General features: G+C 41.5%; 1 protein-coding gene across 1 annotated transcript; it reads right to left on the bottom strand.

Moving 5' to 3' along the window:
• Positions 1-4884: 4884 nt before the first annotated feature.
• On the bottom strand, positions 4885-12210 carry PTTG1 (PTTG1 regulator of sister chromatid separation, securin). The gene is made up of 5 exons (XM_065874629.1): positions 12116-12210; positions 11583-11767; positions 10141-10234; positions 5793-5951; positions 4885-5045 (listed from the first exon to the last, which is right to left on the bottom strand). Exons 1-5 carry the CDS (start codon positions 12204-12206, stop codon positions 4966-4968), a joined length of 609 nt encoding a protein of 202 aa, XP_065730701.1. The 5' UTR covers positions 12207-12210; the 3' UTR covers positions 4885-4965.
• Positions 12211-16260: the final 4050 nt, after the last annotated feature.

Raw genomic sequence — 16260 nt, 5'->3', positions numbered from 1 at the left:
ATGAAAAGAAGCTAAACATCACTAATTATTAGAGAAATGCAAATCAAAACTACGATGAGGTATTGCCTCACACCAGTCAGAATGGCCATCATCAAAAACAAAATCTATCAACAATAAATGCTGGAGAGGGTGTGGTGAAAAGGGTACCCTCCTACACTGTTGGAAGGAATGTAAATTGGTACAGCCACTATGAAGAACAGTATGGATGTTCCTTAAACTAAAAATAGAGCTACCATATGATCCAGCAATCCCACTCCTGGGCATATATCTGGAGAAAAACATGGTCCAAAAGGATACATGCACCTCAATGTTCATTGCCGCACTGTTTACAATAGCCAAAACATGGTAGCAACCTAAATGTCCAGCGATAGATGAATGAAGATGTGGTCCATATACACAATGGAGTATTACTCAGTCATTAAAAAGAATGAAATAGGGACTTCCCTGGTGGCACAGTGGTTAAGACTGCGCTCCCAATACAGGGGGGCAGGGTTCAATCCCTGGTCAGGAAACTAGATCCCACTTCCATGCCACAACTAAGAAGCCTCTCGTGCCACAACTAAGGAGCCCACCTACTGCAACCAAGGAGCCCAAGTACTGTAACTAAGAAGCTGGCAAGCCGCAACTAAGGAGCCCGCCTGCCGCAACCAAGGAGCCCACCTGCCACAACTAAGACCCAGTGCAATCAAATTAATTAATTAAATTTTTTATTTCTAAAGAACGAAATAATGCCATTTGCAGCAACATGGATGGACCTGGAGATCCATACTAAGTGAAGTAAGTCACACAGGGAAAGACAAATATCATATGATTTCACTTATATGCGAAATCTAAAAAAATGATACAAATGAACATATTTACAAAACAAACAGACTCACAGTTTTCGAGAACAAACTAATGGTTACAGGTGGGGGGGGGATAGATTGGGAGTTTGGGATTGACATGCACACACTGCTATATTTAAAATAGATAACCAAGAAGGACCTAATGTATAGCACAGGGAACTCTGCTCAATACTCTGTAATAACCTACATGGGAAAAGAATTTGAAAAAGAATAGATACATATATAACTGAATCCCTTTGCTGTGTACCTGAAAGTAGCCCAACACTGTTAACCAACTACACTCCAATATAAAGCAAAAATTTTTTTTTTTTAATTTATGATGCACCTTGGATACAGTATATATGATTTCTATAAGAGCATAAAGAGCTTGTAAGGACTGGAGATGGTATATACAAAAGAGCATTTCTCAATATGGGTCCCTGGAACAGTACAGAATTTTTTCTCTATTTCAAGGGGAAAATATTAGTGAAATTTGTATTTGCAGATATAAGAAAAAAATTAAACACATCAATAGCACAGAAGGATGATATTCAAAGTGTGTATACTGATACAGAAGCAGCATTTACCAACTAACTACCACATGTATGCTCTTTTCAATAAGTGGTTTTTGCTATGTATCTTGTCATAATTTCAAATTTTTCTGTAATGATATTTAATATTTCTAAGTTTGTATACAGTTTAAGATATATGTATAACTATTGCTGAAAATAAGTGTGTACATTTTAGTTTGCTTTATTATGCAGGAAAATACTATTAAATAAATGATAAATGGAAAACAAAATGAAACCTTTCCATGGCACCAAACACCCCCAGGACAAACTCTAAACCCCTTGCACAGTTCAAAAAGCCATATGGCCCCTGCTTCACTGTCCAGACTCCCTTGCTGCCAAACACACTCCTTGCTCAAACCTAAATAGGAGAAAAACAGAAAGGCAGTTTTCACTTAACAAGCTATGTTATCTTGCTTCCTGCCATCTGCAAAAGCTGTTCTCTCTGCCCAGAGTGCTTCTCTTCCATCAAGTCTCCATCCACATGTCCCTCCCCAGGAAGCCTTCCCTGTCCTTCCCTAGACTGGGCTGGGGAGTGCTCCCCAACTCCTGGTCCTCCCCACCCCCACGTGCATCTTCCTGTATCACAATGGCATTTGATACCTCTCTCCCCACTGGATGCCAGGCACCTGAGGGCAGAGGCAATGTTGTTACTTAACCATGGTAGGCGTAGGCTTGGTCCCTAGCACACGGGGCCTCAATAAATGGTAAATGATTAAACTACTGGAAAGAACAAAGTCAACTTACGACATTTCTGCCATAGTATTGACCCTTTTGGAACTTGGTATAGGGACTAACCTTCCTATATAGGTTAGTTCAGAATTAGTCTAATAGAGAATATTAGCATTAATATATTTAAAAGGCTTTGTGTCCCTGTTGAAGGTTAACTGGAATTTGAAATGCAAGAATGGTTAAAGGGAATTTGAAACCTGAAAAATGCCAATGCAAGAATAAGTTAGGTGTGGGACTTCCCTGGTGGTACAGTGGTTAAGAATCCGCCTGCCAGGGCTTCCCTGGGGGCGCAGTGGTTGGGAGTCCGCCTGCCGATGCAGGGGAGGTGGGTTCGTGCCCCAGTCTGGGAGGATCCCACATGCCGCGGAGCGGCTGGGCCCATGAGCCATGGCTGCTGAGCCTGCGCGTCCAGAGCCTGTGCTCCGCAACAGGAGAGGCCACAACAGTGAGAGGCCCGTGTACCGCAAAAAAAAAAAAGAAAAAAAAAAAAGAATCCGCCTGCCAACACAGGGGACACGGGTTCAAGCCCTGGTCCAGGAAGATCCCACATGCCGTGGAGCAACTAAGCCCCTGCGCCACAACTAATGAGCCTGTATGCCACAACTACTGAAGCCCACATGCCTAGAGCCCGTGCTCCACAACAAGAGAAGCCACCACAATGAGAATCCTGTGCACTGCAACAAAGAGGAGCCCCCTCTCGCCTCAACTAGAGGAAGCCCGCGCGCAGCAACATAGATACAACAGACAAAAATAAATAAATAAAATAAATAATCTTTTTCTTTAAAAAAGAAGAAGTTAGGTGTGGATGAACCTTACATAGGTAAGAGCATGTTTCAGTCCAGTGCCCGGGAACTGTGATTGAAAGAAACTTTAATCCTACAGTATTACTGCTTGGACAGATTAGATTTCCAAACAGGGCTTCTCATAAGCTTTCTCAAGTAATGAAGCGAAACACATGCTACTTAATAAACTGTTTACAAACAGCAACAATACCCACAAAAAGAATTATCTATATTAATGGAAAAGCATCTGTTTAAAATTCTCAAAGTCACCAAATATTAAGCACTTTGCGTCTAACAGCAGTGAAGAGAAGATCAATTGTGCCCAGGTCTGACCAAGGACAGTAACTAACTGGTAAAGGACTGACCAGTTGCCTTGCTCCCAGCCCTTTGTTCCCTCCACCACAACAAACCACTTTCCAAAGTTTCTAAATATATTGTAGGGTATGAAAGTCGCTCAAAACTAGGCTTTGCTTTTCAAAGTGGCCCTATTATACCTGAGGATATAAGGTCTAATCCTCTCCCTTAAAGTCAAGTGCCGAGTTGTCTTACTTTATTCTCTTTTAGAGGTCTTTCTACTAATTTCAGAAATCCAGGCTGGTTCAGCTATGTTTACAGGGTCAAAGTTTGAAAGTCAGGGGACTTCCCTGGCAGTCCAATAGTTAAGACTCTGCACTTCCACTGCAGCGGCATGGGTTCAATCCAGGGTCAGGGAACTAAGACCCTGCATGCCAAGCAGCACAGCCAAAACATTTTTTTCATTTTTCCTAAGTAAATAAAACTAAAAAAAGAAGTTTTAAACTCAGGATCAGAGTCTATATGTGTTCCTAGTGTTTCATGCCTAATATCTTGCAGATTCCTCTAATAACGATGGAAAAGGAAAGGCTCACATTCTAACTTGACTATAGATGCTACAGATGTTTCAGGAGAAAGCCTTCCTATATAAGTTAGTATTTAGCAAGGATCAAATTCAATTGGCTGCCTGGCCCAGGCAAGTTAAGTGAGTTACATAGGCTGAGTCACAGAAGACAGAGAGTAAGAGGAATACTTCAGTTCTCCCCTCAAACCATCTCACATAGGGTTCAGAGGACGGAAAACCCACACTTCACGTAAAAGGCAGCCACTCCACCAGGTGTTGGAAACAAGGGCCTACTATAAACAGGTCTGCTTTTCCAAGAGAAGCTCTAAAACCAAAGATATGTGAAACTCTTAATTTAAAATGGTGGCAACAATTAATTTTTTTAAAACATCATCCAGCCCCTCTGCCCAAAAGAAAAAAGAAAAAAAGAGAAAATCCATGAGCAATCTGATATTTTGATTCCAATCTCAGTTATGGAATCAAAATACCAGTTCTATCATTTTCTAGCTCTTCGTGTCTTTGATATATCAGTGAACTTCTGAGCTCCACTGTCCTCATCTGAAGAACAGGGTCATGAACGTGACACACAATAATGCTTATTAAAGACTTAAAAACAATTCCCAACACAGAGTTAGCAAATAAATAGAGTTTCCTATAGGTAGAGAGTGGATCTTACGATCAGTAAATTATCTGCTGTGGTCTTCAGAGAACCCAATTGAAGAGCTCAAGAAGGCAGAATTCTCAGATTTAGAGCCTTTCAAATTCTGATCGCTGAATACAGAGTATTGAAGGCATTAGAAACTAAACAGAACCAGCAATAAAGAATGCCTAGCAACAGACACAGTGAGCTGGAAGTAGCTCTTCCTATTAAGAGATCTATTAACTGTCAGTAGTTAATGGCCACAAAAAGGTAGTAAAGTACACATGGTGGGGTATATGTTTCAGGGAAAACAGTGGCAGCTTCTAAAATAAGCTGTTAAAACAAAGCAGAGAGTTTCAGGGAAAGTTTTTTAACTCGGACAAACTTCTCTTCTCAGATTATAGACTCTTGTCTGTTAAACACATCTACTAGTTTTCATACTGTTTTAAGCAAATTCCAAACAATACCAACCACAATATTAGGAAGAGTTTGTTAAACAAAGAATTGCTTTATTAATACAAACTATTAATACATACCCACAGACTATAAAGTGCTAAGAAATTTAAATATCTAAGTCATAGCAAACAGGTGGCAATTCAACATCCAGGGTCGACAGAATGCTTGAGGGAGACTGCAACAGATCTAGAAAACAGGAATTTCTTGTTCAATATCTGCAAATCCTCGTGTCCATCAACACACACACTAGTCATCACTCTTAATCATGAATTCTTGTTTTTCCCTCTGTCTAAGGAATCTTTACCCCCGCCCCACCTACACACACACATACCCGCTCTCACTTATTTCTTGGAAAGTGGCTGTGGCCACAGAATTAACCTTCATTATGAGATAAATCATAGAAGTACCTGAAATTCCATCATCCTTAGAGACCCAAGTAAGGGCCAACAATTATCATTAATGCAATTGAGCAAACAGTATGAGGTATTCCATCAGAACAAATAGAAAACATACTGATGATGGCTTTTGACCACCAGTTTGAACCAAGACCTCAAACTTTCTGCAGTAAAGGTTTGCCAATTGATGCTATTACGTGGGTCTTGATCCTACACGAGCTTTGGGTGTAGCTTGGAATTCTCATTCCAAGCAAGTTCATTATACTTCAGCTTATAACCTAAGAAGTTACACACTAAATTTCCTCTGGTTTTGCTTGTATCTAAGACTGTCCCGATTCCAGAATGACAATTTTACATTTGGGACTAAAAAGCAGTACCAGTTGAGAACAGTTTTCATTATCCTGAAACCTTATCCCTGCAGTCTGAAGGATAGAAATTACTTACAGGCTAACCTTCTGCACAACCTGTCCCCGTGGTAATGGAAGTGTTATGACACAGATTGTTTACAGACCTTCTAGAAGGGCACTCGTTCACTTACTAGACTCCCACGGTAGAGGAGACATCTTCAGAGGTGAAGGGGGGCCCAGGTGTAACAGCTGTTCAAGCTCCCTCTTCTCATCGAGCATCATGAGAGGCACTCCATTCAAGGGCATGTGTGCAATCTGGTGCTCTTCAGGCAGGTCGAAACTCTCGAAATCTGCCACAGAAAAGTACTTTGTCAGGGCAGCACTCCTCAGGGTGGTCAGCTTTCACAGGGCCCATGAGCTCAAGCTATTTTTTTTTTTTTTTTCTGTACGCGGGCCTCTCACTGTTGTGGCCTCTCCCGTTGCAGAGCACAGGCTCCGGACGTGCAGGCTCAGCGGCCATGGCTCACGGGCCCAGCTGCTCCGCGGCATGTGGGATCTTCCCGGACCGGGGCACGGACCTGCATCCCCTGCATCGGCAGGCGGACTCTCAACCACCGCGCCACCAGGGAAGCCCTCAAACTGTTTTTTATAATAATATTAATACGTTTTTCCACTGTGTTGACATTTACAATGATGGTCCAAAAGCAATGGCAGAGAAAACTGCTGTGCATGAATCAAGGCAGTGGCAATAAACTATGCTTAGTAGTCACTATATTCCTCGCTGCCATTCACTTGCAGTAAAAAATGCGTTTCACATAATGTCACTTTACCACATGCAGTAAACAGTATTAATTTTATTAACTCTCAACCCTTGAGAACATGTCTTTTTAGTATTCTGTATATGATGTGAAGTATGCCATAAAACACATCTACCGCATACTGAAGGACCATGGTGTTTTCCAAGAAAAAAGATTCGTGCAATTATTTGATTTGCAAGCGAAACTAGAGGCCTTATTCCTGGACACCATTTACTTGAAAGAACTGAAAGACAAACTGTGGTAACTCGACCTTGGATATGTGTTGCACATTATTTTCCGAGGAATGAAAGAAGTCTACCACTTAAAGGGAAACGGTATTTGTTGCCAATGATAAAATTCACAATTTCAAGGGGAAAAAAAACTGGAATATCAGTAAACTTATCTGTAAGCATTAGCTTAAGAGCTTCCTAATACTGAAGACTTTTCTGATTAGATCAGTGGTGATATTAATGAGTGTGCTTTTGATACTTCATAATGAAACATTTCAACATGACCTACATTTCCCAGGGTACCAGTATTTCTAAATGATCAATAGTGATAAATGCAAGATAAAAGATACCTTCAAAATGCAAAACAGACCAATGGATTTTATTGTCAGAGCACACAATGTTTACTGAAACGGTTTTGGATTCCACATTGCAACTATGCCTACAGAAACAGCCACTTGTTGAATTTTAGTGTAATGGCAAAGAAAACTATCTATACTTATCTAAAAGACTTAAGGGCTTCCCTGGTGGTGCAGTGGTTGAGAGTCCACCTGCCGATGCAGGGGACATGGGTTTGTGCCCCGGTCCGGGATGATCCCACACGCTGCGGAGCGGCTGGGCCCGTGAGCCATGGCTGCTGAGCCTGCGCGTCCGGAGCCTGTGCTCCGCAACAGGAGAGGCCACAACAGTGAGAGGCCCGCATACAGCAAAATAAATAAATAAATAAATAAATAAATAAAAGACTTAAAATGCTTCTCTGCATAAAGCCAGATTTTCTTCATATACTTCAACCAAAACAAGATGCAACAGATTGCAGAATCCATGTGAATCCAGCTGTTTTATGTTAAGCCAAATTAAGCAAATTTTCAAAAATATAAAACCATGCCATTCTTCTCACAATTTATACATGTAAAAAAAACTTTGTTTCAAGCTATGTACATTAATGTAATGTGTTTTTTTTAAACAAATTCTTTTTTAATTTCTCAATTTTAATTTCTAATATAGAATACATAAACACTACACAAAAGTTCTTTGGGGTCTTCACTAATTTGTAAGAGTGTAAAAGTCCTAAAACAAATTTAAGAAATGCTGTTTTAGGCAACATTTCTTCTTAAAATCCAAGTGCCTTTCAGATTAGGAATTATTTAAAACAACTAATTTTTGACAGTAACAAAAGTAGGATTAGAGTCTTGCCTCTTTTCGAAGAGGTAATCAAGAAGAAACAGATAATTTGAACAGACTGATCACAGTCATAAAACTTAATTTGTAATTTAACAAAACTCCCCAAGAGGTTAATTTAAGCATTTTCTCAAAAGCTAAGAACAAAGATGGACGGAGAACCATCATATTCTGAAGTGCGAAAGTTCTCTAAAGCCTAAATACTAGGAATTGGTCTATTCTTTTTCAAGACTGATAAAGCTCAGAATTCAAAAAGGAATTGCGTGATATGTGACTACTTAATTTAAACACTGAATTGTAAAGGAAAGCATAAACAGACAAAAGACCCCAGAGGAAATAAGTCTGCAACATACAGGGCTAATTACCTTTATCCACAGAGTTCTTTACACACTTACACACACACACACACACACACACACACACACACACACACACAGTGTAAGCAAGTCACAAAAATCAAGAGAAAGCAAAGATACAAACAGAAAATTAAAAAACTATAAATGACCAATAGTCAAATATGCTCAGACACACTCATATACCCCAATTTAAAACAATAAAATACCAATTACCTTTCTGATTAAGATTAGAGCTTTAAAACATTCGCAGTTAGATTACAGGGGAAGCAGGCATCCTCATCCACTGAAGGTGGCTTCAATAATTTATGCTCCTATTTTGGAAGGCAACTTAGCAATATCTCTTTCCTCCAACACAGCATATCTTAGTCCTCTTTCCTGGTCAATATGCATAAATCTACCTCATTTTCCTGAATGGTAATTATTAGAATGGATGTACCACATTTTATCAAAACTTAATCACACAGCTTTCAGACCCAGCAATCCTTCTTGGAGTTTACTCTCCAGAGAGACTCACAAACTCTCAACAATAATTGCATAATTGTTTTGTAATATATAAAAGCCAGAAACAACCTAGATGTATACTAGTGGGATGATTAAATGCTCTTTGGATCAAAGGGCAAAAAATCCAGCTCAGTAATCTCAAAGGACCTGTGTGATTTGTCCCCATCCCCTCACCAGTACCATCCTTCACCTCTGCCTTTCAGCTTCCCAGAACCACTCCAGTCCTTTTTTCTGCCTCAGGATCTTTGCACACACTTTGATCTGCTACAGTGCTCTTGCCCTGCCCTAATCCTTTCTTCACCCAACTATCTCCTTATATCCTTCAAGACTCCACTGGGTGTCACTTCCTGAGAGAACTCTTCCCTGCTCTTACAGGCTAGGTTCAGTCCCCCTAACAGGCCCTGTGTTTCTCCTTGCTCACACTCAAAGTGAGATGATTTGTTCAGTGCCTGACTTTCCCTCCAAATCATGGGCTTCTCAGGGTGGGGCCTGTCTTGTTAACCACTGCATCCCAAGCTTATTCGTGCCTGGCGTATGGTAGCCTCTCCTCAAATGTGAGTAAATTAAAGCTTGAAAAGCTGGTTCTGTAATAGAAAATATTTCAGATACGTGTAGCAGGTTGAAGGAGTAAAAAAAAGCACGTTTTCACTGGCTATGTGGATTTTTCAGGCATTGTTTTTTGGGGGTTTTTTTTTAGAAATATTTAATATGCTTGTGGAGAAATAGGACAAGCAAGCGTTGGATTCACAACTTGTATATAGTTAGTATTGCTGACTAAATGCCTTAGCTTAGAAAGAAACTAAGTTTTTTTTTTTAATTATTTTTTATTTGATTTATTTTTGGCTGTGTTGGGTCTTCGTTGCTGCACATGGGTTTTCTCTACTTGTGGCGAGTGGGGGCTACTCTTCATTGCGGTGTGCAGGCTTCTCATTGCGGTGGCTTCTCTTATTGCGGAGCACGGGCTCTAGGCACACGCGCTCAGTAGTTGTGGCTCGAGGGCTCTAGAGCACAGGCTCAGTAGTTGTGGTGCATGGGCTTAGTTGCTCTGCAGCATGGGGGATCTTCCCGGACCAGGGCTCGAACCTGCATACTCTGCATTGGCAGGCGGATTCTTAACCACTGAGCCACCAGGGAAGCCCTCAGGCATTGTTCAACTTGACATAGAGCCCTCTTTCTAAATGGTTTTCTAAGAAGACTGTCCCCTAACGTTGAATAGGTGTAATCTCCCCCTAGGTGGTTAGCTTTTGAGGACAGGAACAATGTTTTCCACATCTTAGCTTGGATTCCTCTTCTGACCTAAGATTATACCTTACAAATAAATTCACAACAAGTGTATTTGTTCAAAGCAACCCAGATTCAGACAGCCTTGTTACAGTCTCGGATCACATGTCTTATTCATAGCTATATCAAGTCACAGTTGAATTGGATCCTAAGAGAAACCCAAGGCTAAAGCATTTGTGCAATACCAAAAGATATTACCTAATGGGTTGAAGGGAAAGAATTTTTCTATTTCTGGATAGGTGTCATCTGAGGCAGGAACAGAGCTTTTTGCTTTAGCGGTCTTCTCAGTCATCTAAAACAACCCAAGAAAACATACATTAGTGAGAGCGGAAGCCTTGTCAACTGATTAGTACAAGAGATCATAGGGCTTCTTTAAGACATGTGACTGCTTCACCCCATTTTAAATTGTTTTCAATTTCATGCTGACTTCTAAGAAACCATAATCCTTCATTCTCAAAATTACACACAAATACAATTCAGCAAGCAATTCTAATATCATGGCTCAAAAGTTAATTCTAAAATATAAGTATCAGCACCTGTTAGCATAAGTTATCAAAATGTAGAGTGGAGTTAATTCAGAACTAATTGACTCAATCACCCAACCTAACAAAGGAGAAAATGGGCGTGAATCACCTAGAACAGAAGCTAATCCTGGAAGCCATTTTTGGCTGTTGGAAATATAATTTTCCATTGGTGTGTCCATCAGTGTTACCTAAATTATTTGCTTGGTTAATTTTAAAAACCAATTTGTGTTCCTCAAATACACAGAGTAAGTGGCAGCCAAAGACAGCCAAGGACTTTAGAAGCCCACAGTGGATAATTCCCTAGTCTGGAATTGGCAGGCAGTCCACAATGGTGGGCCAAAATGGAAACCTGCATAGTCTTGACTTATGCTTACGTCACATGTGCATGGCTAGAGGAAATTCCTAAGGCAAGGTTTCCCACATTTCAGTTCTGTCAGATTCTCATCACTTTTGCTATATCCTTGCAATACTTGCCTTTAACATTTCTCTTACTCAACTCAGTTTTTTTAAAAAGACATCCTTGTCCTAAAACCACACATGTAAGTCTCAGTTTGAGATCAAGTACTAGTTGTTTTTTCCTAATACACACTAAACAAAACAATTAGTGAAATGAAGTGTTAATCCACATGCTAAAGTTATCTTTCATAGCCAAGTCCTCTCAGTCTAGGATGCACTAACCTACAGTTTGTAAACACACATACCAAGGTCAACATGCTACCACGTTATAACCTAAAAAACTGGTGCTTGCTCTGGAAGGAAGGGAGAAGGATGGCAGCACCTGAGCTGTTATATTAGCAACATGACCTCTTGCAAAACACCCTCCCTCTCAGTACTTTTTAATCTGTAAGTACATTCTACCAATCAATCTGCTTCAAGACACTCATTAAGGGCAGGTGAGGCAAAAAAAATTCACCAGCTGCTACTGAGACGTGATCTCGAGTTACAGGGGAAGTCCACAAAGACAGTATGATGATTCTCTTCTGCTAATCTATGTTTGCTAGCCTCTATTTCTTTCTATTCACACAGGAGAAAGTCGGGTAGGATGCCAATAGTCATTTTAAGAGTCACAAGAGCTTAAGTGTTTAAACAGCATCTTTATTTATAACCAACACTTACCTTTTTGGTAGAGAAGGCTGTCTGTTTCTGTTTGAGGGGTCCATTAGTCTTTATTGACTTTTCTGTAGCTCTGTTAACAGTTCCCAAAGCCTTTCTGGCAGCTTTAGGTAAAGCTGGTGGAGCATCAAACATTTTGCCAACATGTGGTGTTGAAACCTGAGATCTCCCATCTAAAGCTTTGACTGCTAAAGAAAAAGTCTTACCGTGAGATTATTCCAGCAGTAAACGCCTGTGCAACTTGAAGGCTGACCTTGCCTATAAACGTGGCCTAATTCTCACACCCAAACTTAACCCCTTTTTGACAGCGGCATGGTCCTATGCCTAACAGTACTTCAGTTCAGTACCCTCTTAAATAATCTCCTTAAGATACTGAACATGAAAAAGAGACCCATAACAAGAACCTGGCAGTAGCAGTATTGGGTAAACCTGACTCCAATTGCTGGCAAAGTATACTAAATGCCTCCCCCAGCTCCAGGCCACACCCACCACTGATTCACAATACCTGTGTACCTGATTGCCGCCTGTATACTTACAAGGCCCAGACCCCAGCTTCAGCCCGTCCTTAGGAGCCACACGGGTGCCTGGTTCTCCATTTTCCTTGTCAACATAGATCAGAGTAGCCATTCTGGATTACCTAGGGGTGTGAAATACTCATTAAACCCTGGGAGTTAGGGAAGATGAAAGAACCTAAGGTGTAGCACAGACCCAACTTTCTACCCTGGGCACGTCTATGCAAAAACAAGAGCTAAGCAGAGGGAGAAGCCAGTTCTTGAGCCGACAGGCACTTAATCCAGCTCTTAAGTCTTGAAGCCTGAGTCAGGGGCCCTAAGTTCCAGAAGAGTTGGCGGTTTGGGACTGGCACAGGCCCTGCTACCCATCGGAACCGAACCGCCGTGGGTTGCGGACGCAGTCCAAAGGCCGTGGCTCAACCGTCTGGGCGCTACAGACGTCCCGGGTTTAGTCCTAGCCCCCAATCCCCAGCCCCGGCTCCCAGACATACGGACCCCGCTTCCTACCCCGCCGGACCCCTCCCGCCCAACCACTCGCGACCGCTCCATTCACCCACGTTGGGAACAACAGCCAAACTCTGGCGAGACACGATCTCCAGCGGTCGCGCGGGCCTCGGCGTTTAAACCACAACTTACGCCGCTATTGGTTCATCCGTCCAGGAGGCGGGGAAGGAGTGGGGAGGAGGCTCCCGCGAAGAACCAATGGTAGGAACATAAGCTCCCTGGGCTCCGCCCCGAAAGCTTCCCCCGGCAACTTTGTCGCTTGTTTTCCGGGAGAAGAAATATCAAACCCGCTGACACCTTGATCACGGATTTCTAGTTGTTTTTTAACCTGCTCCCCACAGAAATAGAAGGGGAGTAAATATGGTCTCCAATTCCAAGAAATAAATAATTATGACGATTATTGTAATACCAAGATACAGAGTTGGTTTTTGGAGTTTTTTGTTTTTTCCTGAGACACTTTGGTGTCCAAGACGTTTTCAAATGAAAAGATTGTGAAGTTCAAAAAGTCAAGGTGAGGTGGTGACAGAACTATTTTCCTAAAGTCTTCAAGTAATCAACTATTTTTCCAGAGAGTAAATAGAGCAGATCAAATCTAAAAGAAGGGGCAGCACTGGAGGAAAGGCATTGTAGTCATCAGGAAAATGACGAAGAGAGACGGATACATAATTGTTGTATTTCAATTAGAGATATAAAAAATACATATAACAGGACTTCCCAGGTGGCGCAGTGGTTGAGAGTCCGCCTGCCGATGCAGGGGACACGGGTTCGTGCCCCTGTCCGGGAGGATCCCACATGCCGCGGAGCGGCTGGGCCCATGAGCCATGGCCGCCGAGCCTGAGCGTCCGGAGCCTGTGCTCCGCGGCAGGAGAAGCCACAGCAGTGAGAGGCCCGCGTACCGCAAAAAAAATAACTAAATAAATAATAAAATAAAAAATACATATACAGTCAATATATAGTCCGGTGGGGAAAAAAACCCATATTAGGTCCAGTGAATACTAGCAGGGCTGAATTAAAAATTAAGAAATGAAAGTACAGGTAGATAAAACGGCAGTGTTTGTGTCATTCTGTGGTGCTTGTGATTAAGATGGACTGATTCTGAAACTAATATAATAAATCCATTATACTGCAATTTTTAAAAAATGGACTGATTATTTCCTAATTGCAAGACTATCATCAATATTTCAGGTTAGGATGCTGTCTCTGTTATACAGAATCTGACTTAGGAACAAAATAATGACCTAATGAGTACATAATTCAGGCTTCCTTTAAACTTCTATCATTTAATAGGGACTTTTTTTGTTTGTTTTTGGCCATGCTGCATGGCATGCAGGATCTTAGTTCCTAGACCAGGGATCGAGCCGTGCCCCCTGCAGTGGAAGCGCAGAGTCTTAACCACGGGACCGCCAGGTGAGTCCCAATAGGGACTTATTTTAAACTTTTAACATCTCAACAATATATTCATCAAAGCTGGTGGGGGAAGGACAGAGGGTGAACAAGAGAAAAAGATCAGAGGAATAATAAAGATATACAAAAGGAATTCCAATTTCCAAGATATGGGGAGAAATTGTGCTTGAAAAAGTTGGTGACCTTTTCCTTTCTACAATAAATAGAAATATATTGAACAAGATAAAGAAATCAATTCAAAAGACCAAGGGTGACCTGTGTCATCCAAACCGTACTCCCAACAGGTCACCAGATACGTTTTAACTTGCATGTAAGTTGGGAGAGAGGAGTTGAGCCTACATTACTCTTTCACAAAAGGCTTAGCACTACACCTGGCATAGATATAGTTTGAAACATATGCCAGTTCATTGTCCCATCTTCCCTGGCATTTCAGGACCAAAATTGATTGAATGTCTCATTCATTCAACAAATATTTATTGAATGCTTATTAAATGCTGGACATCATGAAGAAAAGAGGAAGGACAAAAAAATGCATACCTTCTTTGCCCCTTCTCTGTCCTTTCTCCTTTATCCCTACCCCTCCCCTTATTCCCTCCCTGTATCTACTTCTAAATGTCTCAGCTCCACATTACATCATCAACACACAAGTGTTCATTTTGAAACCAAATCTGCATGACACTGTCAAAAAACAAAATTCAATCAAGTAAACTTTAAGATCTAATTGGCTTTATTCAACAACTCATGAATTAGACAGCATCCCACCTAGCAACCAGACGCATGCTCCAAGGGGTTGTACAAACTGAAAAGTTTTTGTAGGAAGAAGGGTGGGGCATGGAGCTATTAGCAGAATAATAGAAAGGATTATTTTTAGGCTGGGACATCTTTGAGGGGCGGGGAAGGGGGCAAGGAACAGCAAGGTTTTTACAGCTGATTGCCTCTTCTTCCTCTGAGAGGCAGGGTGGGGGTGAGGGGATGATAGAAAGGTCCACGTGACATATTACCTCTTCGGTACTGACCAGGAAATTCCAAACTGGTTGATTGGATTACATTTCTGGGGATTACATTTTGAAGTTGTGATTACGTTAGGTGTTAAATCTAGGTTTGGTATCATGGGCTTTAGCACAAGTAACACCATTTTGGGCCTGTGGCTTTTATCCTTAACAACACCTACAGCTTCCAAGTGGGGATTCTTTATCTCCTGAAGTTTTGGGGCACAAGGTTTATATCTCCCTAGGGTAAGTCTTCCCTCTACAACAGAAAGCACTGTGTCTCCCAAGGTCATGCAGTAACTGCAAAATGCACAACCACTCCCTCTTTGAGTAACCACTGTTTCCTTACTAATGATGCCCCAAACCCACTCTGCTATACCCCAGACCATTACTGGAGATACCCAATTGCTAAACCATCCTCACCTTATATCTGCATCTAGATCCTAATCAATCCCAGTTTATCAAATAGCAACCCATCCAGAATTGATCCCTGCTTCCCTAGACCCTCCTCAGAATCCTCCAGGGGGAATCTGAACCTTACAAAAGGTTCTTCTCTCTTGTCCAGCACATTCTATAATTCCTCTGAGAGATGTACTCCCTGGCTTGTGCCTGATAGTTTTAACTAAATACACCTTAACACTTCCAAGCAAATTTTGGGAATTGTTTTAAGGAGATAAAAGCAAAGTGTGAGACTTCCCTGGTGGCACAGTTGTTAAGAATCCACCTGCCAATGCAGGGGACACGTGTTCGAGCCCTGGTCTGGGAAGATCCCACATGCCATGGAGCAACAAAGCCTGTGCGCCACAACTACTGAGCCTGCACTCTAGAGCCCACGAGCCACAACTACTGAGCCCGCGTGCCACAACTACTGAGCCCACATGCCTAGAACCCATGCTCCGCAACAAGAGAAGCCACTGCAATGAGAAGCCTGTGCACCGCAACTAAGAGTAGCCCCCACTCGCTGCAACTAGAGAAAGCCCGCGCGCAGCAACGAAGACCCAACACAGCCAAAAATAAATAAAATATATATTAAAAAAAAGCAAAATGTGAGTGATTCAGACTACTCACTTTCAGACTATTTTCTGACAACTTCTGTCCCTTCAACTATTGCCCTGTAAAATCAAAATTAATATTTACATTCCTATGCTAAGCACTGAACATTCTTAATAAGAAAAAATAGATTATATTACGATGAGATCTCTTATTGAAGCAAGGATGTCACTCTGACATTTGAAAGGAACACATACTGTTTTGAAAAATAAAACGTGACCG

The sequence above is a fragment of the Phocoena phocoena genome, chromosome 3, assembly GCF_963924675.1.
Source record: "Phocoena phocoena chromosome 3, mPhoPho1.1, whole genome shotgun sequence".
Taxonomy (NCBI): domain Eukaryota; kingdom Metazoa; phylum Chordata; class Mammalia; order Artiodactyla; family Phocoenidae; genus Phocoena; species Phocoena phocoena.
This window is presented reverse-complemented; position numbering and strand designations above follow the sequence as displayed.